At 45.3% G+C, this 27,466-nt stretch overlaps 2 protein-coding genes across 3 annotated transcripts in view; both read left to right on the top strand.

Moving 5' to 3' along the window:
• LOC308128129 (NACHT, LRR and PYD domains-containing protein 12-like) overlaps positions 1–27,466 on the top strand; it is a 417,457-nt gene that overhangs the window by 79,758 nt on the left and 310,233 nt on the right. The window contains exons 15-16 of the mRNA XM_080493776.1: positions 13,606–13,788; positions 18,473–18,655. Of these exons, the coding sequence (XP_080349902.1) occupies positions 13,606–13,788; positions 18,473–18,655 (366 nt within the window). The remainder of the gene's footprint in view (positions 1–13,605; positions 13,789–18,472; positions 18,656–27,466) is intronic.
• LOC308128133 (NLR family CARD domain-containing protein 3-like) lies at positions 4,068–13,186 on the top strand. 2 transcript variants are annotated; one of them, XM_080493792.1, is made up of 9 exons: positions 4,068–4,244; positions 4,954–5,027; positions 6,213–6,332; positions 7,289–7,390; positions 7,467–7,545; positions 7,858–8,065; positions 8,424–10,227; positions 10,308–10,481; positions 12,969–13,186. In XM_080493792.1, the coding sequence occupies exons 2-9, from the start codon at positions 4,984–4,986 to the stop codon at positions 12,976–12,978; spliced, it is 2,541 nt and encodes an 846-aa protein (XP_080349918.1). In that variant the 5' UTR covers positions 4,068–4,244; positions 4,954–4,983; the 3' UTR covers positions 12,979–13,186. The 2 variants fall into 2 exon arrangements, with proteins under 2 accessions (XP_080349918.1, XP_080349919.1); XM_080493793.1 differs by having other exon boundaries at positions 4,108–4,244; positions 7,313–7,390.

The following is a 27,466-nucleotide window of genomic DNA, read 5'->3' as shown; positions in this document are numbered from 1 at the left end:
CTTTTCCTGGCTCTTGGTGCTCCGGCTGAGTTTAATGTTTTCAGGTACAAGAAAGCTGGGCCAGCTTCCTGAACCACCCACGAGGCCTTGCAAAGAAAGGTAAAGATCCATCAGAGGGCTCCTCTTACAGATCAATATCCTCACTTAAGGGAGATGTAAATATTTCAGCTAAAGTTCTGTCTTGTAGACTAGAGGACATTCTGGCCTCAGTTATTTCAGACATTCATACTGGGTTTTTAAAGAATTGCCACTCCTATTTCAGGAATCTCTTCAAAGTCAGTGAAAACATTGGCTTTGATTCAAACTTCATAAAGTGGGTGGGGCTCCTGTGTTCATGTCTCTCTGCTTCAATTCTCACCAAGTCCCAGGTGTCACAACCTTTCCGTCTTCAAAGAGGACATCAACAAACATGTCCTGACATGTCCAGCCGTTTGAGGAACTTTGGAAGCTTATTTAAGAAGACAAAAATGTTTCTACACTGAAAACATGAAATAAAGAGCCAACAAGGAAACATTGAAACCAACGAATATAATCAAATAATTAGATCAAGTTATTCTAATTAATAGCCAAGGCCTTAACAAAATAAAATGACTGGAACTCCAAACTAAACACGACCGTTTAACAACATACCCGGTTATACAGCAGCTTTTAAAACACAAGAGTCTACACTACTTACTAGTGTTGTTCCGATGCCAATTTTGTGTCCCGATACCGATACCCGGTTGCATAGTATTGGCCGATACTTGCCTATACTGCAGTGTTTAAAAAAAGATATGGCCTGTTTTTCTTCCATTTCTTAAGAACTGAATACTGACTTGGTTGTATAAATCATTGCTATCATGGCTTCATCTGGCTGCTTAACCCTTTGTGAAACAGGAAAAAAACTCCAACACAGTAAATGTAGGACAACTTTATTATTTCATACCTGGTATGGCTGCAACTGAAATAATATTAAACTTTTCTTAAACCTGAGCTTTAGCTCACAAATGCCAAAAGAATAGTGCAATATCCATGTACTGGTAAATACATGTAAAACAGTAGTTCAACAACAGTTAAATTTAAATTAAAATAACAAATAATATAGATATGAGGCTTTCCTTGGCATGCACTGAATACGTCACCATACATGGATCACGAGTCGGGGCAGCAGTGAGTGAGAGTCTGGAAAGAGAAAAACACGTGGCGCTGCGTATCGGCAAGTTAATAGTTCGTACCTGCCGATACCGATACCAGCATTTAATGTGGTATCGCCCCCCCCCCCGATACTGGTCTCGGCACAACACTACTACTTACATTAAGATAAATCAGAGAAACTACAAGCAAACTAACTGAAATGATCAGCGCAAAACAACAAATCAGAAAAGATTAGAATAGAGAATGTTGAAATCAATAGAGACCTTTCAAAATAAATGACATTTTTCGGAAGTTTCACTCAAGACTCTAAACCTCTGATTTTCCAGAAAACTGCTTCTAAGTAGAACTTCTTAAATAATCCATCCATCTTGTATCCCCCTCATGGTGGTGGGGTAGTGACGCTGATCCCAGCCTGCTATGGACGAGGACAGGACACACCTGGACAGGTCTCCGTCTATCACAGGACAAACACACATACTCATGTTCAAACCGAGTGGAAATTTATGTCACCGATTAACCTTACATGCATGTTTTTGGAGCGTGAAACCCATGGACATATGGGGAAACATGCAAACTCCACATAGAAAGGCCCCAGCTGGTATTTTAACCATTTCTCTCTGAGGCGAGGGGGAAAACCACCGTGCCAGTGTGTGGTCCTCTTCAACCATCCATACTTCCCTAATCTTATAGAAAATAACAGGACCAGGTTATATGACCTATTTCACTGGAAGAATTTGCTGCTGCTATCTCAACACTGAAATCTGAAAAATCAGCAGGACCTGATGGATGATGTCATCTTCTTGGCTTTTGGCGCCCCGGCTCAGTTGAGTTGTTGGGTATCGGCAGTCTCCTCCCTCTTCCCTCTTCTTCCTGGTGTTTTCCCCTCTGAAGGGTTTCTTGTCTGTCTCTCTCTGCTGTCTGTGGCTGTGGCCTGTCTCTCTCTCCTATTTATTTCTACCTTGCTGCAGGGCAAGGCTGGCCACGCCCCTTCTGCTGTTCCTCCTTCTCTGCCTCCCCTCCCTCCACTGCTCACCTGCTATCTATCAAGTTAATCAAGCACTCACACGCCAGCTCACTAGAAACACTCCAGCTCAACTTCCACTGGCTGTGAAATAATCTGTTTGTTCCTGATGCTGCCTCTGATACTCCAGATCTCATCTCCGGTCCCAGGCCCGCCTCGCTCTGACTGGTACTTGATGAGGTCATTCCATCTTAGGGTGGGTCTGCCTGCTTGCTTTGCAGGGTGTCTAGGAGACGTCCGTCTCTTCCTGTCCCACTGTGAAAGCAGTGATTGTGTGTCTGCTTGCTAAGTGGTGTCCTCATCAGGGGCCGTAAGCTGTGTACTAAACATGTGTCCTGATTAGGAGACATCTTGATTGTGCTGAAATACCGGCGGAAGAAGAAGCAGATTACAAATAAACGTGATCCTAGGAATAGTAATCTGAGCGCCTCGCCTCTTAAAGACGGAGGCACAAGAATAAATATAAAAAGTTCATCCATTAATGCTTTAACAATCATTTTGGTCGATATTCCTGGTCTAAAACTCTGGTCTATTCTGGAGTGTTTCCTCCTCCAGAAGCTCACAGAGCTGGCTGCATGTTTCAGCCACAATGTCTGGGGAACCAAACGTTCATATGCTGCTGATTTTCTCTGAGCTGAACAAACTGAACACTTCTCTGCAAGGTGGCCGTACACATGTATGACAGGATGGAAGGCTTTCTCCAAACCAGCAGAAGATGGAGGGAGCGCATCAGAAAGGGAAGATCCTCCATGTCTCCATCAGTGGAGGAACTGGCAGGTTCTGCTGTGCTCTCTCCTCCTGTGATACCAGCAGTTCCTGACCACTGGGAGGCGCTGGAGGGAGGATTTCAGAGCTTGACCTCTGCCTGACGACCTCCGTCCGTCCAAGGACACATCAGTTGCTGCTCATCAGGGTCAGAGGTCACACTAATGTGGGAGTATGTGAGCGTCCACAGACGGCTTGAGGATTGACGTCACTTCTACATGTCTGCTTCAGATAAAAACATGAATCTGAATTATTCCAACAGCTCAGTGTCGTAGGCAAGAAGTCTGTTTGTAAAAGGCAGTGGCACGGCCACCCTGCAGCTTGTTCATGTTTAAAAACCTGAAAATATCAACCTGTGTATTACTTCAATAGCTTAGTATTGAATGGACAATAACACAGTAGCTCTGTTTATACATGGCACCAGGCCAGCTTCATATAAAACACAGTTTCATACAATATATATAGTCGGGGTCCCTGCTCCGTCTCTCCATCAGTTTGGGGTCCTTGGCCTGGAAAACCTTGAAGACCCCTGGTTATGATACAAGCTCTAAAGTGTGTCTGATGTTGCTTCATAAAGTTTCAGTTACAATCCAGGCTGGTCAACGTTTCATTAGCAGCTGTTTGGAGTTGTTTCATATTTTATCTTTAAAATGTATTAAGTCAATTCAACATTTTAACTCTTTCAACATTTTTGCTCCTTTTTAGATAGAATTTCATGTCTTTTTAAAAAAATTTAAACTTCTTTTGTTTTAAAACTCTGGTCATTCAAGGTTTTTTTTTATCTTTGCTGTTGTAAGGTGTTTTTTCCACATTAACTCGTTTTTGCTTGTTTTTCTTTTTCATTTGTTGTTTTTTTCAAAGTGGTTTTCACAAGAGACCAGATTCCTTTTGAAAAAGACTCTGGTGTGTAAATAGAATGAAAATAAAAGAGTGTAGAAGTGGTGGAAGCAGACAGACGGTGGGTGGAGTGGAGAGTCTTTGTTTCTCCACACAGACTGAAGCTGTCAGGCCAAACAGGTGAAGCTCCACCCCCTCTGACTCCACCCCTGACATCAGTGCACCACACCTCCTCTCTCCACTTATGTCACCTGGCCTCGCCCCCTTCTAATGTGAGCCCTTCTTCCCAGTGCAACCACAACACAATGTTGATTTCAAACAGGTTTTCTCAGTAACGTCCTCCTCTGGGTGTGTCAGAGCAGGAAAGAGAACGCTGAGGTTGTCAGACATCAGAGACGGACTGAGACGGACAAAGAGCAGCTTCTTCTCTCCACAAGTTTCCTCACACATGGAAAAGTGTCTGTAAGAAGAAGAGAAGAGCGTTCAGGTGAGAATCTGTCAGCTCTTTAGAAGCTTCCACAACGGAGCAAAAGACTTTCTAACTTCTCTTTTTCTCTTTCATTCACACCATCACAAACCTCTGACAGCTGCTTTCTTCTTCGTCACCTGTTGGAAAAACATTTCATCCTCCATTTAACTCCTTTCTTCACTTCTTTTCTTCTCCATGGAGAAACTCTGAAAACATTCAGCAGTGGGCGGGGCTTCAGCCCTCCCACACACACACACACACACACACACACACGACTCAATCATCTCATTATTTATCATCCAGACGCTTCATGTTTCCCCTGAAACCTCCATCTGACATTAATCCTATTGATTGTTGTATTTTTCATGTTTCTATATTTTCTTCTCTCATCTTATTTCCTCTGTTTGTTCATTATTTATGCTTCTTGTTTTTCTTCTCTCTGTTTTGTCTCGGCTGTCGCTCTCTGATCTCAGTCTACTGAATGATACCGTCTCTAACTGGAACTACCAGGATGTGTGTTTCTGTTTCCTGCTGCACCACACACATGATCTTCTGTGTGTGTGTGTGTGTGTGTGTGTGTGTGTGTGTGTGTGTGTGTGTGTGTGTGTGTGTGTGTGTGTGTGTGTGTGTGTGTGTGTGTGTGTGTGTGTGTGTGTGTGTGTGTGTGTGTGTGTGTGTGTGTGTGTGTGTGTGTGTGTGTGTGTGTGTGTGTGTGTGTGTTGAGCAGGTTGGTGTGTTTCTCTCTGTCTGACTCAACATGTGGGACGTGGATGAAGAAGACCCACCAGAGTGTGTGGACAGGTAAGAGACGTCCCCCCCTCCTGCATTCAGTCAAACAGCAAACAGAAGAATGGACACTAAATATAAACTCCATAGAAAGATGAAATGTAGTAAAAGTGGCTCTGCTGTATTGACTCGTCTCAAGGCTCAGTGATTTCAAGTCATCCAAAGTGAGCTGAAGTGATTTCAACAGGCAGCAGAAAAAGAGCTGCAGTAAAGGACATGAGGTGCAGAGACATTCCACCGTCCCCATGATCAGTCCCAAAGTGATCATGAAAGACACAAGGACAAGCAGTGGAAAGGACAAAGACTAGAAGATCATGTGTTGTCTTTCAGGTCAGAGTTTCTAACTCCTCTTAACCTGATCCAAGGTCAGAGCAGTGTCACCTTTCCAACAGGGAGTTTAAAGGAAGTGGACGTCTCCACATGACACTGAAGTCCAAACGTCCCACATCACTAACTTACAGTTTGGTCCACAAAGATTTGTCCAGAGACAAAGTTTGTCTCATTTTGTTCTGTATATTACCACAGTAAATAGAAATGAAACCCTCCAGACTTCAGCTTTAATTCAGTGGCTTCAACTAAAACATCCCATAACAATGTGAGGAACTAAAGGATTTGAACACAATCCCTTCATGTCAGAGGCTCAAAAGTCACTGAACCAATGAAATAAGAGAGAATCAATCCTTCATCTCTCACACTTGTTGAAAAGCCTTTGCAGGCAATGACTGGCTGAAGTTGTGAACTCATGACGTCAGCAGGCGCTCGCTGGGTTTCCTCTATTTTAATGCTCTTCCAGGCTTCACCGCAGAGCCGCTCACTTGATGTTGCTTTGTGGGCCTTTCTAATCCAAGTTTAATCTGTAAGAGGAGAAATTCAGAATACAGATTATTGTGGGAAAAGTCAGAGTCAAGATCAGATGCTACTACTTTTCCAGGAACTTTGAAACAAAAGGCAGATTGGAAATGACATAAAGGTTATTGAAGTTCTTTCATCAAACATATTTTTATTGATCAATTCCTGAAAACTTTTCCAGAAGGAAATAACATTAAAGTTCTTTTGTTGAAAACAGGAAATGAAATGATAAGAACCAAGTGTGATCTGTTGATCTGATACAACATTTTGACTGTGTGTGCGTGTGTGTGTGTGTGTGTGTGTGTGTGTGTGTGTGTGTGTGTGTGTGTGTGTGTGTGTGTGTGTGTGTAGAGGTGAGAAGCTCAGACACACAGCAGGGTCTTCAGTATCCAGCAGCTTGTCTATGAAGAGTGACGGGTCCAAAGATCGTCCACCAAACTTCAGTACTGAACCTGGACCTTCAGACACAAAGTAAGAAACTCTTTCTTTTCTTTTCTTTCCTCAAAACCAGAGTGAGAGAAGTTGTGCTCACTCTAAGATTCACTTCCAGTATTTTAGTACAAGAGTCCAAACTGCAAACTGACCAGCAAAGTCTGATCCTACACTCTTTCAAAAGTCCTATTTTGATGATGAATCTACTCGTTTCAGAGCCCTGAGGAACACCAGAGGAGAGGGGGATGGGGGGGATGTAAAAGATTTGAACTGAATGATTTTTAACTTTAAAGTTATTCGACCAGAATTTATTTAGGAAACATGAAAAATGTAGGATCCAGTTTCAGTTGTTGATGTTGATCTCTGATACATTAATACCTTTCTGAAAGGAATTCATCATGACACTCACACAAACACATAATTCCAGCATTTAAATTTAAAGGAACATACCAGTGTGTTGACCTCTTGCTGATTAATGATCAGTTTCACAACATTTAAGAATATTCTGGAGGTTCTAATCCTCTTTCTCTGAGAAAGTCCAGTCTTTTATTTTGGGCTGAATCGGTCCAATGTTGATCATTTTGCTTCAGCTTCTGCGATGCCATCTTCGATATCCCAGAAACCCTTGTGGCAGATTTCCCAAGATGATGTCAGTTAGGAAACATCAACACAGTTTGATGTTTGGTTTGTAAACATCAACTTTGGTGGATCGATTTGGGAAACTGCAGGTTGGAAATGAGTCCAAATGAGCGTTGATGGTCTTGTTTTGGTGTTTTGGTTTATTCTCTCTTCAGAAGGGACATGTTTTATGGGAAGTACATTTTGAAGATTGTTTTTCTGGTAGAGTACCTTTAAATGTGGAACTACAGTTTATAACTATTAAATATCCTCACAGTATTTTGACAAAGTCTGACTTAGAGAATCAAAGTCTCAGTTCTTCCATGTATCTTCCATTGTTCCAGTCAGTCTGTTCCTGATGTTGTGTTTGTTTTTAGCTCTGACTCTGGGTCTCCATCCAGCTGTGTGTCCATGAAGAGTGACTGCTCTAAGGAGGAACCCTTATACTTTAAATGTGGAGCAGGAAGTGCTGATGAGGGGTGAGAATCAGAGTTTGTCTCAGGATTCCTCATCACACCACACAGCAGCTTTAACAAAGTCAACATGTTTCTGCAGCGTGAGCCAGCAGAGCTCCCAGCTTCTCCCTGGTGGCTCCGCCCCTCAGCATCAAAGACATCTGGACTCCACATTTATGGTGAGAACACGTCTCCATTCAACACTTTACTGTCACATCATGAGACAGAAGAAGCTGCTGTGACTTCCAGCTGAAACATGAAACAGACACTCAGCTTATTAGATCCATTCAGGTCCAAAGTGAAACAGTCCAACCTTCATCCAGCTTCCAGTCTTCACTGATGCTTGAAGCTGCTTCTGCTGGAGATCCCACATGAAGTGTGATTTGGCTTCACATGTTGTCCATCCTGCTCTCTGCACTGGATTTACACTCACAACTCAATCTGGCTTCAGTTTCAGCTCAAAGTCAACTCCAGATGTTTCTCTGTTCCAGCTGCTGGAGGACCACATGGTGACTTTCATGAAGAAGGAGCTGAAGCAGATGAAGAAGCTCCTGAGTCCAGATTACCCAGCATGCTCAGAGAGTGAGAGGGAGAATGAGGATGAAGAGCAGAGGAGCAGCAGAGAGTCATTTCTGAGGATCACCCTGGACTTCCTGAGGAGGATGAAGCAGGAGGAGCTGGCTGAGCGTCTGAGGAGCAGTAAGAGGATTTGATCTCATTTCACAGGATGGAGATGAAGCTGAAATGTTCTCAGCTGGAGCAGAAAGTAGTCAGAAACAGAGTCCATCCAGAGAACACAGGTCATTTCCAGGTCAGACACAGAAAGTGTGAAACAGGCAGAAAGTCCAAAACAAGCAGCAGAGAAGAGGAGACACAAAGAGAGTTCCTGAACTCTGCTGCTCATGTGATGCAAACATCTGCATCAGATCAGAGGCTGTTTGGTCTCCACTGAGGAGCTGGATGGAGCTGATGGAGGAGAAACATCTCCACTAACACACTGTCATCTTCACATTCAATGTCAAACACATTCAACTCATTCCTGCTTTCTTCTTTTCAGGAGCTTCTGCTGGAGTCTGCCAACAGAAGGTGAAATGTGCCCTGAAGAAGAGGTTCCAGGTTGTGTTTGAGGGGCTCTCTAAAGCAGGAGAGTCCACCCTCCTGAAGCAGATCTACACAGAGCTCCACATCACAGAGGGAGGGACTGCAGAGGTCAATGAGGAACATGAGGTCAGACAGATTGAAACAGCATCCAGGAGAGCAGCCAGAGCAGAAAGCAGCATCAGACCAGGAGACCTCTTTACAGCCTCACCTGGAAGATCTCCACCAATCAGAACAGTGCTGACAAAGGGAGTGGCTGGCATTGGGAAAACAGTCCTGACACAGAAGTTCACTCTGGACTGGGCTGAAGACCAAAGCAACCAGGACGTCCACTTCACATTTCCATTCACCTTCAGAGAGCTGAATGTGCTGAAGGAGAAGAAGTTCAGCTTGGTGGGACTTGTTCATCACTTCTTCACTCCAACCAAAGAAGCAGGACTCTGCAGCTTTGAAGACCTCCAGGTGGTCTTCATCTTTGACGGTCTGGATGAGTGTCGACTCCCTCTGGACTTCCAGCACCCTGAGATCCTGACTGATGTTACAGAGTCCACCTCAGTGGATGTGCTGCTGACAAACCTCATCAGGGGGAACCTGCTTCCCTCTGCTCGCCTCTGGATCACCACACGACCTGCAGCAGCCAATCACATCCCTCCTGACTGTGTCGGCATGGTGACGGAGGTCCGGGGGTTCACTGACCCACAGAAGGAGGAGTACTTCAGGAGGAGGTTCAGAGAGGAGCAGCAGGCCAGCAGGATCATCTCCCACATCAAGACCTCACGAAGCCTCCACATCATGTGCCACATCCCAGTCTTCTGCTGGATCACTGCTACAGTTCTGGAGGAGGTGTTGAAGAGCAGAGAGGGAGGAGAGCTGCCCAAGACCATGACTCAGATGTACATCCACCACCTGGTGGTCCAGGCCAAAGTCAAGAAGGTCAAGTATGATGGAGGAGCTGCCACAGATCCACACTGGAGTCCAGAGAGCAGGGAGATGGTGGAGTCTCTGGGAAAAGTGGCTTTTGATGAGCTGCAGAAAGGAAATCTGATCTTCTATGAATCCGACCTGACAGAGTGTGGCCTGGATCTCAGAGCAGCCTCACTGTACTCAGGAATGTTCACACAGGTCTTTAAAGAGGAGCAAGGTCTGTACCAGGACCAGGTCTTCTGCTTCATCCATCTGAGCCTTCAGGAGTTTCTGGCTGCTCTTCATGTCCATCAGACCTTCATCGACTCTGGAATCAACCTCCTGGATGAACAACAACAAACCTCCTGGTGGTCAAAAGTGTTGAAGAAGAAAGTTAATCTCCACCATCTCCATCAGAGAGCAGTGGACGAGGCCTTGAAGAGTCCAAATGGACACCTGGACTTGTTCCTCCGCTTCCTCCTGGGTCTTTCACTGGAAACCAACCAGAGTCTCCTCCGAGGTCTGCTGACACAGACAGGAAGTAGCTCACAGACCAATCAGGAAACAGTCCAGTACATCAAGGAGAAGCTGAGTGAGAATCTGTCTGCAGAGAGAAGCATCAATCTGTTCCACTGTCTGAATGAACTGAACGATGGTTCTCTGGTGGAGGAGATCCAACAGTCCCTGAGATCAGGACGTCTCTCCACTGATAGACTGTATCCTGCTCAGTGGTCAGCTCTGGTCTTCATCTTACTGTCATCAGAAGAAGATCTGAAGGAGTTTGACCTGAAGAAATACTCTGCTTCAGAGGAGGCTCTTCTGAAGCTGCTGCCAGTGGTCAAAGCCTCCAACAAAGCTGTGTACGTGGTTCATGAACAAATATGTAGAACTGAGTCCATGACAAACATTGAACTGGTTTTCATTGTTGTTTCTTCTTCAGGTTGAGCAGCTGTGGTCTGTCAGAGAGAAGCTGTGGAGCTCTGTCCTCAGTCCTCAGCTCTCAGTCCTCCAGTCTGACACATCTGGACCTGAGTGACAACAACCTGCAGGATTCAGGAGTGAAGCTGCTGTCTGCTGGACTGGAGAGTCCTCACTGTAAACTGGAAGCTCTCAGGTTCTGACATTATTGATCATTAATATCCACCACTATCTGTTCTCCTGCTCACATCTCTAGAACATCAGTAAAAGATCTCAGTAGAACACTACAGCCTCTTGATATTTTCTCCTCTATTAATCAGGAAGTAAAACTACAAAGTAAAGTTTCCAGTGTAAGTTCAGGTGGAGAGCAGCAGCTTTACTTCCTCCACTCACTGTGTTTGTGATGCTCCATGTCACAGAGTTCTGCCTCAGACTCTGACACCGACACGACTACGAGCAAGAACACCACACATGAGACAAGCCCAGCAGCAGCAGGACACTCACTTCAGGTGTGCTCCTGTGGCTGGATGAAAATATCATCACTTAGGAGGCTGAGGATCCACCAAGGAAAGAGAGGAGGATGAGAGAGCAGAGGCAAGAGCCTCACAGTGACCAGTACTTCTTATGAAGCAACCAGTCAAATCAGTGGAGTGAAGCACAGCGACGGGACAAAATAGAATAGAATAGTTTATTCTAGTGATGGCCAGATGAAGCTTCATGAACCACTGTCTTTACTTTCTGACCCTCACACAGAACCTGTGTAGTTTTCTTCTTCTCATTTTAAATGAATATAATCTTAGGAATCCTACTGTCACTACTTGCTGTCTTATTAATGTGTAGAAAGGTGAATGAAATGTCGACCTCTTCTATGTCAGGAAGTCTGAAATTCTTCATCCTTTATGATTAATTGTGTTAATTGTTATTAATTTAACTAAGAATTCAAATTCTAAATGAATATTTTTGTACAGTATATCTTGATGAGACTGATATAAATTGGCATCATTTCCTGTTAAACAGGTGGTGCCCCGAGGTTTTCTGATGCTCATCAGATTCCATTTTTGTTCACGAGTCATGACTCTTTGATCAATACTAATCAGTGTTGACACAGTTAGTTTGAAAAAGTAATCCAAGTACTGATTACTAGTTACTCCTTTTTGCCACAAACTCAGTTCTGATCACTGCCTGGCCTCCTGCTGATACATATTTAACCTTTGACCTTCATTCTTTGTTGTATTTATATCTGACTCACGCTTTTATTATCAGATTGTTAATATTGCAGCTAGTTATTTATGTGGTGATGTAGTTGTAGTCTGTTGTTGCACTATTTATCTATTTATATATTTATATCTATTTATCTATATATTTATATATTTATATATTTATATTTATATATTTGCACTCTCTGCGCTATTCAACAGGTTAAATAGGTTAAGGTGCTGCTCCACCTCCTCAGACTTACCCCACTTGACTCTTTTCTCACTTTTGACAATTTCCCACTACATGATGGTCCCTGCTATGAGGTACTTTCATGGTAGACCGTAGTAAACTGAGGTTCCAAGCGAGCGAAAACGAGAAGACGGCAGGCTGCTCATTCACCCGCCATTTTTTAAACCTGAACACAATAAAAAACAAAAAAGGACCAAAGTCTGCAGCTGTCCTGGTGAACGCTGTTTAACCACATTTCCATTAGAATTTAAAGTATCGTATGGTTTGTTGTTCTTATTTTAACATCAGTAGCTACTAACAGCTTGTGGCAGAAGTCACCAGTTAACAGGAGCACCAGCGAAACCGAAACACCGGACAGTGAAGCATCACATCGGGGTGATTACTTGTGCATGACGGGGAAAGCTCCGTTGACTCCGCCCACGCCGTGGTCGTTCTATTGTAATGGAAAACAAGTGAGGCTGAGTGGAGTAGAGGCAAGGCCAGTAGGGTCAAGTGGAGTAAGGCTGAGTAGGAGCTGGTGGAAAAGAGCTATTTATTACAAGTGACTTGGAATCAGAATATCTAGACAACAATGTGAATAAAGCTGTAAGAAATGCAGAATTAGGAAGAAATGTTAAACAAAGAAAACAATAACAAAGATCATCTATTGATCAAAGAAGGATTAAAAGATTCTGTCAAAAGGAAAAATACATGATACAGAGAATCTATAAAACACAAAAGAAGTGGTAAATAAATATGTGGAATATAAAAATAAGTTAACTACAAATGTGAGAATGTTCATATATCTACAAAACTAAAAGTGGTGAAATGTAAGAAAAGAAGAATCCTATTAAAGACACATGGAATCTATTAAAGAGTGTAAAGAGAAAGACCCAGAGACATTTCATTAGTAAGGAAGAAATCATAGAAATTATTATCAAAAATAAAACCAAATCTTCAGATTGAGACTAAATGGAGATGAAACCAGTAAAGAGGGTGATTGAGTTTATCTCCAAACTACTGACTCACATCTGGAACCTTTGTCTTTCCAAACTGGACAATTTCCTGACAAAAAGACTCAAATCAAAGTGAAGTACAAAACTAGAACCAAAGAAGACTGAACAAACTCCAGGACAATGTCTCTGCTCCCACAGTTCTCACAAACTAAACCATGAATGAATGAATGAATTGTGTCTCTCAGAAGAATGATTGTCTCCACTGTCCCCGTCTCTCCAACCAAACACTCTGTAATGAATAGAAAGAAGTAGCAGGACGTCCAGCTCCACTCCACAGCTTCACTTCAACATCTGGAACTGAAGACATGAACAAAACATGTGGACCTCCATGTCCTCTCCTTCACGTCCACATGAAGCCAAAGTCAAACCCAGAGAAGATGATCTGAAGCTCTGAGGTCCAACAAAGTCCTCATAACAACGTCCTGTCCTCTCTGTGTCTCATTAAAGCCTTTCTTCATGTAAACTCTCCGACTGTGAAGTGATCTCCTCGGTTCTGAAGTCTGACTCCTCCCATCTCAAACATCTGGACCTGAGTAGGAACCAGCTGAAGGATTCATCAGTGAAGGTTCTGTGTGCTGGACTGGAGAGTCCAAACTGTAACCTGGAGACTCTGAGGTCAGTTCACTGTCTGAAGTTAGAATGTGTTGAAGTCAAACCACTGAGAGGAGTTTAGGAGGATCCAGATGTTGGAGGACAGAGATGGACTGAGCTCTGCAGCATGTTAGTGATCAGCATGTCTATGAGACTCTTCTCCTCCTGGTGGCTTCAGCTGTTTGGACTTTACATTTCTAAACTCTTCCAGTCTGAACCTTCTTCAGTCTCAATGACTTCAACATCAAACTTTGTCCTCTAATCTCACTTCTTTCTCTCTTTATTCAGGTTGGAGCGCTGCAGGTTGTCAGAGATCAGCTGTTCTTCTGTGGCCTCAGCTCTGAAGTCCAACCCCTCCCTCCTGAAACATCTGAAACATCTGGACCTGAGTGGGAACCAGCTGCAGGATTCAGGAGTTGAGCAGCTGTGTGGTTTTCTGGAGAGTCCACTCTGTAGTCTGGAGACTCTGAGGTCAGACTCCATGTTTGAGTTTGTGTGCAGTGAAAGTTGTGTTGACACTAAAGGTCAGACATCAGGCTGATATGAGATGATCCACACTGAGGATCTCCATGAGAAACTGAGACTTCTTCTCTGGGCTTTAGTCCTGTGACTGTGGCAGAGCCGTGTGGAGCTCCACATTTCAAAGCTTGGTAGAAGAAGCAAGGTGCTGCAGTGGAGAATTCTCCGTCAACCTCTGACACGCTCTATGTTGAGCTTCAGCTTTCAAAGCAGGCTGATCTCTCCTGGATGAAGAGTCACTGATCTCCCAGCTGGAGCTCCAAACTCTCCCTCACTCTGCCATTGTTGCCCCCCTGCCCCAGTGTGTGTCATGTAGGGGTGTGATTCCATCCTGTAATAGGAAACAAAGAGGCAGACCACTTGAGCTGGTGTTTGGCTCGGCTGCAGGATTTAATATGCTGCTGCCTCTGTGCAGCTTTTAGGCTGCTTCAATCGCCATGCGCCCTCTGCTGGCCTTTTAGAGTAACACACTACTGCTTTCGCCTGAAAAGTACTACTCTGTTTGAGCCTTTTAAACTCTATTTGAGACACAGTACAATAAAATATATCTATAGGGGGTCTAGCTTTATTCACTTCGAACTTATTCCATTTATTGTTTTAACCCTGAGCTGTAATTTAGTCCTATTAACTTTTTAACATCTTTTAAATACGCTTTAAATTGCTGCACCTTTTTTTTTATCCTTAACACCGGGGCTCCTCAATTAGTTTTCCTTGAGGGCCAAAACCAGAGCAACATGCCAAACCAAGGGCTGGAACATCCGCAGGTATTCTGCACTCTGGCAGTAAAATCTTTTTTTAATTGCAGATGTTTGAGCTGATGTGACCATTATGAGGGACCGAGCAGAAAGACCAGGACCTCTAAAGGAGACCAGGACCTCCAAAGGAGGCCTGGACCTGGAGGCCAGGACCCTGTTGTAATTGGAATGTTTCTTATTATTAGTTTTTGGAAATAAAAACCTGTATAAAACCCCCCTAAACATGCTCAAAAACTCACCAAACTTGGCACGATCATCAACCCCCAGAGAGCCAAAATGTCTCTCTAGCGCCACCTAGAAAAACCAAAACGGCGACCAGGGCCCGCAGTAATGTCATAGAGAGATCAAACCAAAACTCAATTGTTCGTCTCATCGAGACCTAAAAATCACGTTCCACTACCCCCAACTTAAATCTGATAGGAAGTCCGCAGTTTGCCTTTCAAAGTAAGATTTTCTACCAAAAACGGCCCTTAACCTCTGAAGGAGAATACATTTGACCCCCTGAACATGCTCAAGGACTCCCCAAATTTGGCACGCTCATTAACACTGGGTGATATTATAAGAAAATGTAAAAATGAACCCCCAGAGAGCCAGAATGTGCTCTCTGGCGCCACCTACAAACACTACAACGGCCACTAAAAACACTTAAACGGCCCATAGGAATGTTGTAGACAGATCAAACCAAAACTCAATTGTTCGTCTCATCGAGCCCGACAAATCACATCATGGAACCCCTGACCTAAATCCAACAGGAAGTCCGCAATTTGCCTTTCAAAATAAGATATTCAAACGCTAGCTACTCTGAGCACGAATATCTATCGACTTCAGAAACCTACTAAATGACAGAGGAGCCTCTCCTCCTCAATAATCCCCAATATCATTTTCACTGGTGGAGCGGTTCTGTTTTTATTAGCCGTCAAAGTTTTGAACACCAAATCCGCCTCCTCGTCCAGTTTAAAGGTCTTGTGCTTTGAATGACGCGACATTTTGTCTTTATTTGATACGGAAGAGTTTTAGGGCCACTGAAGAAAAAAAAAAATTCGGAGGCTAAAAAAAACAAAAAACCTTCTTGGCCCCAGAAAAAGTCGAAAATCAAAGTCGATATTTTTTTTTTCACGGTGGAAAAAAAAGTCCGTCCATCCAGATGCCAGCGCGTGTGACTGCTTCCTAAAAATGCATATCAGGCGGTTTAATGAAGTGATGAAAAGATGCTTCAGGACAGAATGTAGCTCATAAACACGGTGCAGTTACCATCAGTATCAGGACTAGAAGAGACAGAGCAGCTGCTGCATTGTTCCCTCGCGGAAGTTCGTCGAATACGAAGGACAAAGACACGGATCCTCGGCTGTTTATTTAAATGTGTTCTTATTAATCAAGGAAATCCTGTGTATCACATGTCCATAAGCAGTAAGCAACCCGATATAGTCAGAATTAAGTGATTTAATGTGAATTCACATCGACAGACAAATGATGAGGGATGGACAGACGTCCCTCTGTGAAAAAAAAAAATCTCGACTTTGATTTTCGACTTTTTATGAGGCCACGAATGTTTTTTTTTTTTTAACCTCCAAATTCTTTTTTTTCTTCAGTGGCCCTAAAACTCTTCCGTAATTTGAAACGGTTCTTCATTAACAATCATTTCTTCTTGATGTCCACATCAGCAGTGCTGATTCTCTCTCACGGCTGTTGGCTGCAGACGGAACACACACACACACACACACACACACACACACACACACGTGGTGCAATACTGCCCTCTTGTGACGAGTTGGTAAACATGCAACTGTGACGAGGGAGAGAGGTATGTTCATTGAGGATTCTTTTCTGTGTAGCTCTATGAATTAGTTCTGTGTCTGTAGCTCTACAAACAGCAGCCCAAGGCTTTAACTTTTATTTTTTCCACACCTTCCAAAGAATTGTACTCACAGTGAGTACAGGATTCCAGCTGGTGGCGCCACTGATCCATAAAGCCTGTTTTATTCTTGACGCGTCAGCGAGCTCTGTACGGCTCCGTACGGCTGAATGACGTCATTGTAGCCTCTAGGCCCCTCCAAGAGGCCCTGTTCACGCTGACGTCACCGCTCCATGCGCCTCCAACTTCTTGTGACTCCAGTAGAACCTGTGAGGTGTGGAGCGGTAAGAGCTCCACCCTGTACTGAGCAGACACGTCACTGTGCACGGACACATATTTAACTGTTAACACACCGTGATGAGGGACAATGACAACCTACAGAAACACTCTGATTCTACTTTTCTTTCACATGAAGCCGTTAAAAGGATCATTTTATGGCTCCAAATCCAAGCTTTCCTTTCCAGTAGTATGTGGTTTGTTTAGTCGTTACTGATGAAGCTAAAGTCTGGCTTCATTAGAAAGAAGTTCTATTAATGATGCGTCTCATAGCGGAGCGCCCCCTGCTGCCTCATGCAGACCTCAGCCTGCGGTCAGAACGCCATACAAGACCTGGAAGTGAAGTTAGTTCCAATCAGGTTCCATGATTACTTCATAAAACACTCTGGCTTCACTTCCATGCAGTAATGTAACATAATGATCCCAAAGATCCCTGCAGAGGGGCGGAGCCTCCAGCACAGGGTGGAGGAGGAGGAGGAGGAGGAGGAGGAGGAGGAGGAGGAGGAGGAGGAGGAGGAAGAAGAGGAGGAGGAAGAGGAGGAGGAGGATCAGGAGGGGGAGAACAGAGGAGGAGGAGGAGCAGGAGGAGAAGGAGGAGGAGGAGGAGCAGGAGGGGGAGAACAGAGCAAGAGGAGGAGGAGGAGGAGCAGGGGAGGGGGGGAGCAGGAGGAGAAGGAGGAGGAGGGGGAGGAGGAGGGGGAGGAGAACAGAGGAGGAGGAGGAGCAGGAGGAGGAGTAGGAGGAGGGGGAGGGGAGGAGAACAGAGGAGGAGGAGGAGGAGGAAGAGAACAGAGGAAGATGAAGAGGGGGAGGAGAAGGAGGGGAGGAGGAGGAGAAGGAGGAGGAGGAGGAGAAAGAGGAGGAGAAGAAGGAGGAGGAGCAGGAGGGGGAGGAGGAAGAGGAGGAGGGGGAAGAGGAGGAGGGGGAGGAGGAGGACGACGGGGAGGAGGTGGAGGAGAACAGAGCAAGAGGAGGAGGAGGAGGAGGAGGAGGGGGGGAGGTGGAGGAGAACAGAGCAAGAGGAAGAGGAGGACGAGGAGAACAGAGCAAGCAGGAGGAGAAGGAGGAGGAGGAGGAGCAGGAGGGGGAGAACAGAGCAAGAGGAGGAGGAGGAGGAGCAGGGGAGGGGGGGAGCAGGAGGAGAAGGAGGAGGAGGAGGAGGAGGGGGAGGAGGAGTAGGAGTAGGAGGAGGAGGAGGAGGAGGAGGAGGAGCAGTAGGAGGAGCAGGAGGAGGGGGAGGAGGAGGAGGGGTAGGAGCAGGGGAGGAGTAGGAGGAGGAGGGGGAGGAGGGGGAAGAGGATGAGGGGCAGGAGGAGGAGAACACAGCAAAAGGAGGAAGAGGAGGACAGTGTGTGTGTGTGTGTGTGTGTGTGTGTGTGTGTGTGTGTGTGTGTGTGTGTGTGTGTGTGTGTGTGTGTGTGTGTGTGTGTGTGTGTGTGTGTGTGTGTGTGTGTGTGTGTGTGTGTGTGTGTGTGTGTGTGTGTGTGTGTGTGTGTGTGTGTGTGTGTGTGTGTGTGTGTGTGTGTGTGTGTGTGTGTGTGTGTGTGTGTGATCCAGATGTTGGAGGACAGAGATGGACTGAGCTCTGCAGCATGTTAGTGATCAGCATGTTGATGAGACTCTTCTCCTCCTGGTGGCTTCAGCTGTTTGGACTTTACATTTCTAAACTCTTCCAGTCTGAACCTTCTTCAGTCTCAATGACTTCAACATCAAACTTTGTCCTCTAATCTCACTTCTTTCTCTCTTTATTCAGGTTGAGGGGCTGCTGGTTGTCAGAGATCAGCTGTTCTTCTGTGGCCTCAGCTCTGAAGTCCAACCCCTCCCTCCTGAAACATCTGAAACATCTGGACCTGGGTTTCAACCAGCTGCAGGGTTCAGGAGTTGAGCAGCTGTGTGGTTTTCTGGAGAGTCCACTCTGTAGTCTGGAGACTCTGGGGTCAGTTGACTGTCTGTTACTGTTGTAGAAGGAGAAATGTTTGTGAGCAGCTGTGATGTGAGACTCTGATCCTGCAGTGAGAGATGGACTGAGCTCAGCAGCTTGTTACTGATGTGTGTGGACATGAGGAGGAGTGGCAATGTTGTGCTGACATGTGGAGGATGAGTGTGATGAAGATCCACAACAACAGAACAGCTCATTGATCAGGACACAGTAATGTGGAGCTGCTCATTTCTCCATCAACACATCTGATTGGTTCTCCTCATTCATTCTGCTGCTTTCTCTCTTTATTCAGGTTGAGGGGCTGCAGGTTGTCAGAGATCAGCTGTTCTTCTGTGGCCTCAGCTCTGAAGTCCAACCCCTCCCACCTGAAGGAGCTCGACCTGGAATACAACAACCTTCAGGATCCAGATGTGCAGCAGCTGATTGGTCTTCAGCAGAGTCCAGACTGCAGCCTGCAGACTCTCAGGTCAGTAGATGTTGGAGTGAGTCCATGCTGCTTCCAGCAGGTTTCTACTAAACACAGTAAGTGTGAGAACAAAGATCCAGAGTTTGACTGCTCAGTGAGGCTGTGAGAGGAGAATGCTGAGCAGCTTCAGGATTGGACAGCAGAGGACACAGTCAGCCAATCAGAGGAGCCTCAGGCTTGTTGTGTTGGTCTGACAGTGGTGGTCCTTCATGAGCTCTGAGCTGCTGCTGTGGACAGGACTGAAGTCCTGGCTGCTCCACAGAGACTCTCCTCATCACCTCTCATCTCTCTCATCTCTCTGCAGCTGGTGAGAGCAGGGAGGACGCTGTGAGTCCTGAAGATCCACTCCTCCTCCTCCTCCTCTTCCTCCTCCTCCTCCTCCTCCTCCTCTTCATGTGTTGGTTCATTGTGTTGGGCCTGGCCTCCATGGCTCACCCCCTCAGGACAAAGGAACATGTGGTCGCCACTGGAATAATTCGCCATTGGTCACGTGACCTCCACTAGGGGGTCCACGGCGACCCCTCCCTGGAAGCTGCATCCCTGCACCTCACCACCAGGGGGATCCACCAACTCCATCCACAGCCTTAGAAAACGCCCCGGCAACTCTGAAGCCAACCCCGCTGTGATTGGCCAAGGCCATGGTGAGCACAGCAGGGAGCCGGACCATGATGCTCCGGTATAAAAGTCCAACCTGCCAAGACAAACCATCTCCAAGACGGATTCACGTCCATCCAGACGCAGGACTTCGTACGGAGACACAAGGAGCCGCGTGTTAACTCACGTGGACCGGCCCAGAACTTTTTAACTCCCTTCTCTCTCCCCCTCCTTCACTAATCTGCCGCCGGTCGTGTTATCTGATCAGATAAGCTCACACACACACACACAGTCACATTTAGCAGCCAAACTGCTCTCTGGTGCTGCTAAACCACATCCACATCCATCACCAGAGTTCTAACTGCATGTCCTGTTAGAACTCCGCCGCTCAGAACCGGGCCGACAAAGTCCACCAGTCTTTACGGGAGTAGGTGAGACCGCGTCGTTCCGAGACCCCCTCACGCATACTTGCGCGTCGGGTGTCTTGTTTATCTGGTCGCAAAGCAACCGCTGCGTCCCCAGAAAGAGCGAGTCAAACGCCTCTAGTGGTCGCGTTGGTCATCGCAATCCCTCTTGACGTCCACCTGGTGGACACATCAGGTCATGGCGCTCTCCCTCTGCCCACCGCCGCACGCCCCTAGTGGTTGTCACGGTCACCACACTGAGCCGCCAACGTCTGCCTCCCTCTGGTGGACATTTGAGGTCGCTACACCCATTCCAGTCATCACTCCAGGCCAGACAAGCACACACACACACACACACACACACACACACACACACACACACACACACACACACACACACACACACACACACACACACACACACACACACACACACACACTCTTTGTACATAGTGTTTGCTGTTTAATAGATTAGATCTCCGTGTTCGATGCCATTTGCTACTTGAATGTGTTGATTTGTGAGATGATTTCAGAATTATTTATGAATTAATACATTTTATTAATAAACGCCTGTTAGCTGAATTGAACGATTCTTTGTGATTATTGTGTATTTATTGTTGACAATTCACTGGTTATTAACAGTCTGTGCTCGGATTTCACACCTTCCCTTTTATTTAAGATTGTTATATTTTTACACTGAAATATTAACTAACTTGAATAAACTTTTTACAAACGAGACTGATATTTTGGTATTAGCTATTTCTAGTTTATCTGATGGTGCCCCTTTTCATTATTAATAAATAAATAATGAATTTATTCAAATGAATAACTATTTTTTTTATATAATATTTTTGGGTTAATTTATTAACTTTTAAGTAATTACTCAATTACTTTAGGAGTTGTAAATGAGTAAATGACCGTTTACTTCCATTAATGATTTCAATTTTTCATACAATTACTTCCAGTGATTTATTACTTTCAGTAATCTATTACTTACAGTAATTTAATGCTAATAACCAACCATAAATCCCAACAACCTGAACCAGATGTTAACCAGGTGTGAACGGCCCAGAAAGACCTGATGAGACACACAAGCTGAAGAGGCTCTGACAGAACTCACTCAGAAACCTGAGTCACTTCTCTGTCTGACAAAACAAACTCCTCCACTTCTTATCATCTTCTTATCATTCTTTTCATCCTGTCTTCTATCAGCTGTTCTTGTGATGATGTCATGGTTCTGAAAGAGTTCTGCTCCTGCTCCTGTATCCATAGCAACAGTGGATGGAGCTTCAAATAGCCACAGTCAACCGTGGTCCCTGAAGGTCTCCTGTGTAGGACATTACAGTCGTCCTTCATCACTACACAACAAGTTGCCTGACAAGCTCAGTCACTAGAGCATGAGACTCTTCATCTCAGGGTTGTGGGTTTGAGTCCCACGTTGGGCGGTGCTCTCTTTTCAGGCAGTGGTTCACAGTGACGAATCCTACAGCTGACCACTCACCACTGTGGCTCCCTGAGCATGACCTTTGACCCCCATCAGCTCTCTGGTTCCTCACCAACTCCTCCAATCCAGATCTCTCTCCGTGATCTGGATTGACAAACATTTTCATTCCTTGATAAGCGTTACTACGAAGCAGGAGATCAACTCAGTAATTCAACCGGGCTGTTCCATCCTGATCAAAGCTCGTTCACATAAAAGGGGCAATGATGAAATAAACAATACTAACTCCTCTCTTTTGTTTTCATGAGAGGCTCTAATACTCTTCTGTAATAACCAGCTGGTCTGAGCTTCTTAAAAAACATCTCCAACAATGTGTTTACAGTCTGTGGCAGACAGAAGAACCAGACAGGAGGTAAAGCTGTGCTGAGCTGAGTGAATTAATTCTATGATGCAACAGTTACCATGGCAACATGGCAAGAGCTCCTTTCTGACATCACAACGATGTCATCAGTTTCCTCCATGATGAGCCAGATGAGAAGTGTTGAATTGTTGAAGTGTTGAAGTGATAGAAAAGCTGCAGTGAGAGTCCTGACAGGAACCAGCAGGAGAGATCACATCACCACAATAAGAGCTTCTCTTCATTGGCTTCCTGTTCAATCTACAATAGAATTTAAAATCCTTCTTTAACCTCTAAAGCTCTTAACAACCAGGCTCCATCGTATCTTAAAGAGCTCTTAGTCCCATATTACCCACAAGAACACTTGGTTCCTCCATTTCAGACACAAGTTGTCCTCAATCAACTTCAACACTTGAACTTTGGTTTAAAATGTGTTTCTTTGATATTTTGAGATTAAGGAATTATGTCACCAATGAGCTTGAAGTATATGTTTGGAGGTTTTCAGGAAAACTGGAGCAGCTGGAGAAAACCCAGGAGGGACAAGGAGAACATACAAACTCCAAGCCGGCCCTGACTTGAAGTGTGTAAATACTCCAAACCTGCAGCTTAATGACAATCACTGGAGTCCTTTAGCTTCTTCAACATGTCGGCTCGTTGGTCTAGGAGGATGATTCTCACTTAGGGTGAGAGAGGTCCTGGGTTCACTTCCTGGATGAGCCTTTTGGTCATCAACCATGATCCTTTGTGTTAAATTTCAGAAGAGGTTTTGACTTTGTGTGTGAGAATCCTCCTCCCAGACCAACCAGCAACATCTTCAAGAAGCAAAAGGACTCAACCAACAGTATCGGGGCTTTATTCAGTTTGAGGAGCTTTCAAACAGCAACGCCGACACATTTCATGATGAACTCAAACAGTGGTGCTAAAAGGGGGTTAGTACTATATGGGGGCTTTTCCACCGGAAAGAACCAGGTGCTAGTTCGGAGCCAGGGCCAGCCTTAGCACCAGTTCTTTGTCTTTCCACTGCCAAAGCCCCGGCCAAACAGAGGCTAAACTGGTGCTACGCTGGCCCCACTTCGTTGCTGGGCCAAAGAGGAGCTAGACTGGGACCCGACATGTCATCAGCTGGGGGCGGAGCTATCTCTGGAGTTATCTCTGGAGTTATCTCTGGAGTTATCTCTGGAGTTATCTCTGGAGTTATCGCTATCTAAAAGACGGAAGCGAGGCTGAACCGGCTTTCTGAAAACTCCAGCGAACACGGAGCCCCGGAGTGGTTATAGAGAAAAAATAAAAAATACGCGTGGGAACGATATAATAAGTCGTTCCCTGAAGTTAATAATACGAGGGAACGGGATTATTTAATTCGCGTTCGCAGAGCCGCGGCTCTCGAGAGCGCTGCCGCGCTCCACCGCTGTCAGTCCGCTATGTCGGCTATAATTTACAAGCAGTTTTCCATTGTCATTTATTTTTCACACTTTTCATGGTAACATTATTTTAACTAACGTCACGTCCAGGTCTTATTTCGCGTTCTGACTGCAGGCTGAGGAGCTACAGCCGCTGCGCCATGCAGTGTGAGGCTGCTCCGCTCCGAGACGCGCCGATATTATTTTCTAACCCACAGAACTTCTTTATAATGAATACTTTTGGTTCATCAGCCACTAAAAAACAAACTACGTACCACTGTAAATGAAAGCTTGGATTTTATTGGTATAAAATGAGCCTTTAAACGGCTTCATGTGAAAGAGTTTTAATCAGAGTGTTTACGTAGGTTACCATTGGAAACAGTTTTTAGAGCTTCGTTCTATCATTGTAAACCTCCATTCCTCCATGTTGAAGCATTTGATTCAGACACTCCCAGAAATAAAGTGAAAGGAGCAGAAATTCACTATGTAATGCCCAATTGTTGAAAATTAAGCCCCAAACTCATACACGCGTTATTTTTTCCCCCTCTATGTCCACTCTGGGGCTCCGGACTAAAACAAGACGGACGTGAAAAAACACCAATAGAGACAAGAAGAGACGTAATGTCTTATTTCTCTTTGGTGCATCTGAGGTTCAGGCCAAACTAGATGGAGCGACCCGGACTAAACCAATGAATACAGTCCGTCTCCTGGTTCCTGGATGAGGCTGTATGCGCAATATTGTTGAAATCAGTGACGTATCACGTTTTGGAGTGACGCAATGACGTGGCTCTCACTTGGCTCCGTTAACGGTGGAAAAAGAACCGGTTCTTTGGTGGTGCTCATTTAAGAACTGGCTCTGGCACCGGCCCCGAACTAGCTCCTGGTTCTTTTTAGTGGAAAAGCCCTACAAGAGAATATTCAGTCCCAGCTGACTGAGAGGCCAGGCAGCAGGACACAGGAAGGTGTCAGAAAAATACTCTTCGATAGCAGTCTGACAAATATACGGATGAGTGAAGAACAACACACACATCATACAGTTTTGACTTGCAAGGGGAGATGAAGTCTGACTCACTCAGCTTCCTGAAAATCTCCGTCCAGCTTCAGTCTCCCTGCAGATTTTATTCACACAGTTGGTTCACACAAGCATAGGCGTTTCCTGATCTAGTAATCATGAGTGACTCACAATGCATTTCTCTCACCCGGGCGTCAGTCTGCACAGACAGTTCCAGCAGATTAAGCGGTTTATCTAAGAACACACACACATGGTCCTTACACCCAGTGTTTCTCCACCAGCAGATAGGATTTATGCAGCACAACAATGTCTACAAACACATGAATTAATGATAATAGAGAAGATTTCTCTAACACCTGTAATAATGTGAGTACACAGCTTTACACATTTAGAAAAAAAAACTACTTTTGGGATATTCAGGGCGTAATTCTCACACAGTATATCTGCCTACAGTACAAACTCAAGTCATCACTCTTGTTCTGATGGAAATGTCAGGATGAACAGATGAACTATTGAGTTATCAAGATCAAGCTGCAAATCACAAAGTCTTGAAAAAGTTCTATTTTCTTAAACCTAACAGGCCAACATGCGATATTTAAACTTGATTCAAAGTACCTAGAAACTTTACTTTTTTTTTTACATTGTAAGTAGCAAATATTGTATGCATTAAAATAAATGTCAACATTTATTTCTCTTTCAAAGAACAAAAGTATGAAAAAGTTCAAATATTTTGGGGTGTCATGTATCTCCAGACTAAAAATAACATTGAAGGACTTTTCATTCTTATGGAGACTCTTCAGAATAAATGTTCCATTTGAAGAAGAAGCAGGTAACACTGCTACATGGACAATATCCAGTGATCAACTTAGCAGGTCCTCCTGAAGGAGAGTGTAATGATCTTCATTAATGGAAACAACCAGGCTTCTGAGGACACACACTCTTCCTCCTGATGGTGAAGACATCAGACTGAAACAGGAGACGGACAACAGAGCAGTTTAGTCCCATTTAGAAGAGGACAAAGTCAGCATGAAGAGGACAGACTGTGTGAAGTGCAGGCAGCCTGGTTTGACTTGTTTTCCCCAGGAAGACTATCAACACTCTTAAAACCACACAAATGTACCTGGAGTTGTCATTTCTAGTAAACAAGGGGTCGTTGGTGGCTGTACATGGAGTACAATGAATACACTGTCCAACACTGGAAATAACAACACTTCACAATCATTAATGGAAAGATACCTCAGACAGTTTGTCTTCTTCTCAATGCTCTCTCTCAAACTGGAAGAAAATCCCAAACTGTAAAAAAATGGACTCTTCAGAACATAAAAATTATGAAAATGCTGAAATACTTCGGAGGTCTCCTGTAAATCTCAATAGAACCTTACAAATTCATTAAAATTATGTTCTTTACATTTTTACTGAGCTTACATTAGATTGTGACGGAGCTCTTTATTTTCTGCCCCGTCACTCCTCCTTTACCCTGGAAAGTTTTCACAAGTTTTCTGTACTGGAACAAGAACTTTGATTGAAGAGACGTTCTGCAAGAACATATGAATTCACCTCCAATCACTTCTTTAACAGAACATCCAAGATGGCTCCTGTGTTCCGTCCTCTCTTCAGGTGGAGGACAGCAGAGAGGACAGTGTGTGTCCTGAAGATCCACTGAGGAGAGCAGAGAGGACGCTGTATGTCCTGTGTGTGTGTGAGTTTTTCAGCTTGTGTAGAGTGGAGCAGGAGCTGTTCACCACCTTCACCTCCATCACCTGAGGACGTGTCCTCAGCACAGAGAGTGAGCTGCATGGACAGAGATCGTTGGACTGATTGTGTCTTGAAAGTGAAATGAATCCTCCGCTGTGTGTTGGTCACACTGAGTGATCTGCACCGTCACACAGCGGTCAACAGGGGGCAGCAGCAGCTCAACAGAACACCTGAGCCTCTGAGCCTGTAGTGACAGCTGGCCTTGATAGGTGGAGAGAGTCCAGTGGAGCTTGTAGTGAGGTGGGCGGAGCTTCTAGTTCTACCATAGAACTATCCTGCGCCTATTCCTTAACCTCCTCCTGCACACATCCTGCACCTCCTCCTGCACACATCCTGCGCCTCTTCCTGCACCTCTTCCTGCGCCTCCTCTTCCACCTCCTTCTGTACCTCCTCCTGAACCTCTTCCTGCACCTCTTCCTGCGCCTCCTCTTCCACCTCCTTCTGTACCTCCTCCTGAACCTATTCCTGCAGCTTCTCCTGTGCCTCCTCCTGCAGCTTCTCCTGTGCCTCCTCCTGCAACTCCTGCACAATCCTGCGCCTCCTCCTGCACCTCCTTCTGCACCTCCTCCTGCACCTCCTTCTGCACCTCCTCCTACACACATCCTGAGCCTAATCCTGAGCCTCCTTCTGCACCTCCTCCTGCACCTCCTTCTGCATCTCCTCCAGCAGACATCCTGCGCCTCCCCCTGAACCTCCTCCTGCACCTCCTTCTGTGCCTTATCCTGCACTTCCTCCTGCGCCTCCTCCTGCGCCTCCTGTTGTGCCTCCTCCCACACCTCCCGCTGCACACATCCTGCGCCTCCTTATGTGCCTCCGCATACACACATCCTGCACCTCCTCCTGTGCCTCCTCTTGCACCTCCTTTTGCACCTCCTCGTGTACACTTCCTGCGCATCAACCTGCGCCTCCTCCCGTGCCTCCTCCTGTGCCTCCTCCCACGCCTCCTCCTGCACCTCCTCCCGTGTCTTCTCCTGCACCTCCTCCTGCACACACCCTGCAGCTCCTCTTGCACCTCACATCTCACAGCAAATCCACAATGTGAAACATCAAATAAATACATCAAATACACATCCAATTGTGTCATGGAACACACGCACGCACACACACACACACACACACACACACACACACACACACACACACACACACACACACACACACACACACACACACACACACACACACACACACACAAGCAGAGGAATCGATGAATTCTTCATCCATCAGCCACCCTGTCAGAAAGGGTGGAGGTGAGGACTGATGTTCTCCTCCACAGAGAGCAGCTGCTGGTAGCTCACTCTCTATGTTCCTCAGCAGAAAGTGATGAGGACTGATGTTC

This window comes from Lipophrys pholis, assembly GCF_963383615.2.
Source record: "Lipophrys pholis genome assembly, contig: SCAFFOLD_25, whole genome shotgun sequence".
Classification (NCBI taxonomy): Eukaryota; Metazoa; Chordata; class Actinopteri; order Blenniiformes; family Blenniidae; genus Lipophrys; species Lipophrys pholis.
This window is presented reverse-complemented; position numbering and strand designations above follow the sequence as displayed.

Bases quoted from the DNA above. Each gene is read 5' to 3' on its own strand.
- LOC308128133 (XM_080493792.1), top strand. From the start codon at position 4,984: ATGTGGGACGTGGATGAAGAAGACCCACCAGAGTGTGTGGACAG. The intron at 6,333-7,288 runs GTAAGAAACTCT...GTTTGTTTTTAG, and splicing joins CCTGGACCTTCAGACACAAA to CTCTGACTCTGGGTCTCCAT. The intron at 10,228-10,307 runs GTACGTGGTTCA...TTTCTTCTTCAG, and splicing joins AAAGCCTCCAACAAAGCTGT to GTTGAGCAGCTGTGGTCTGT.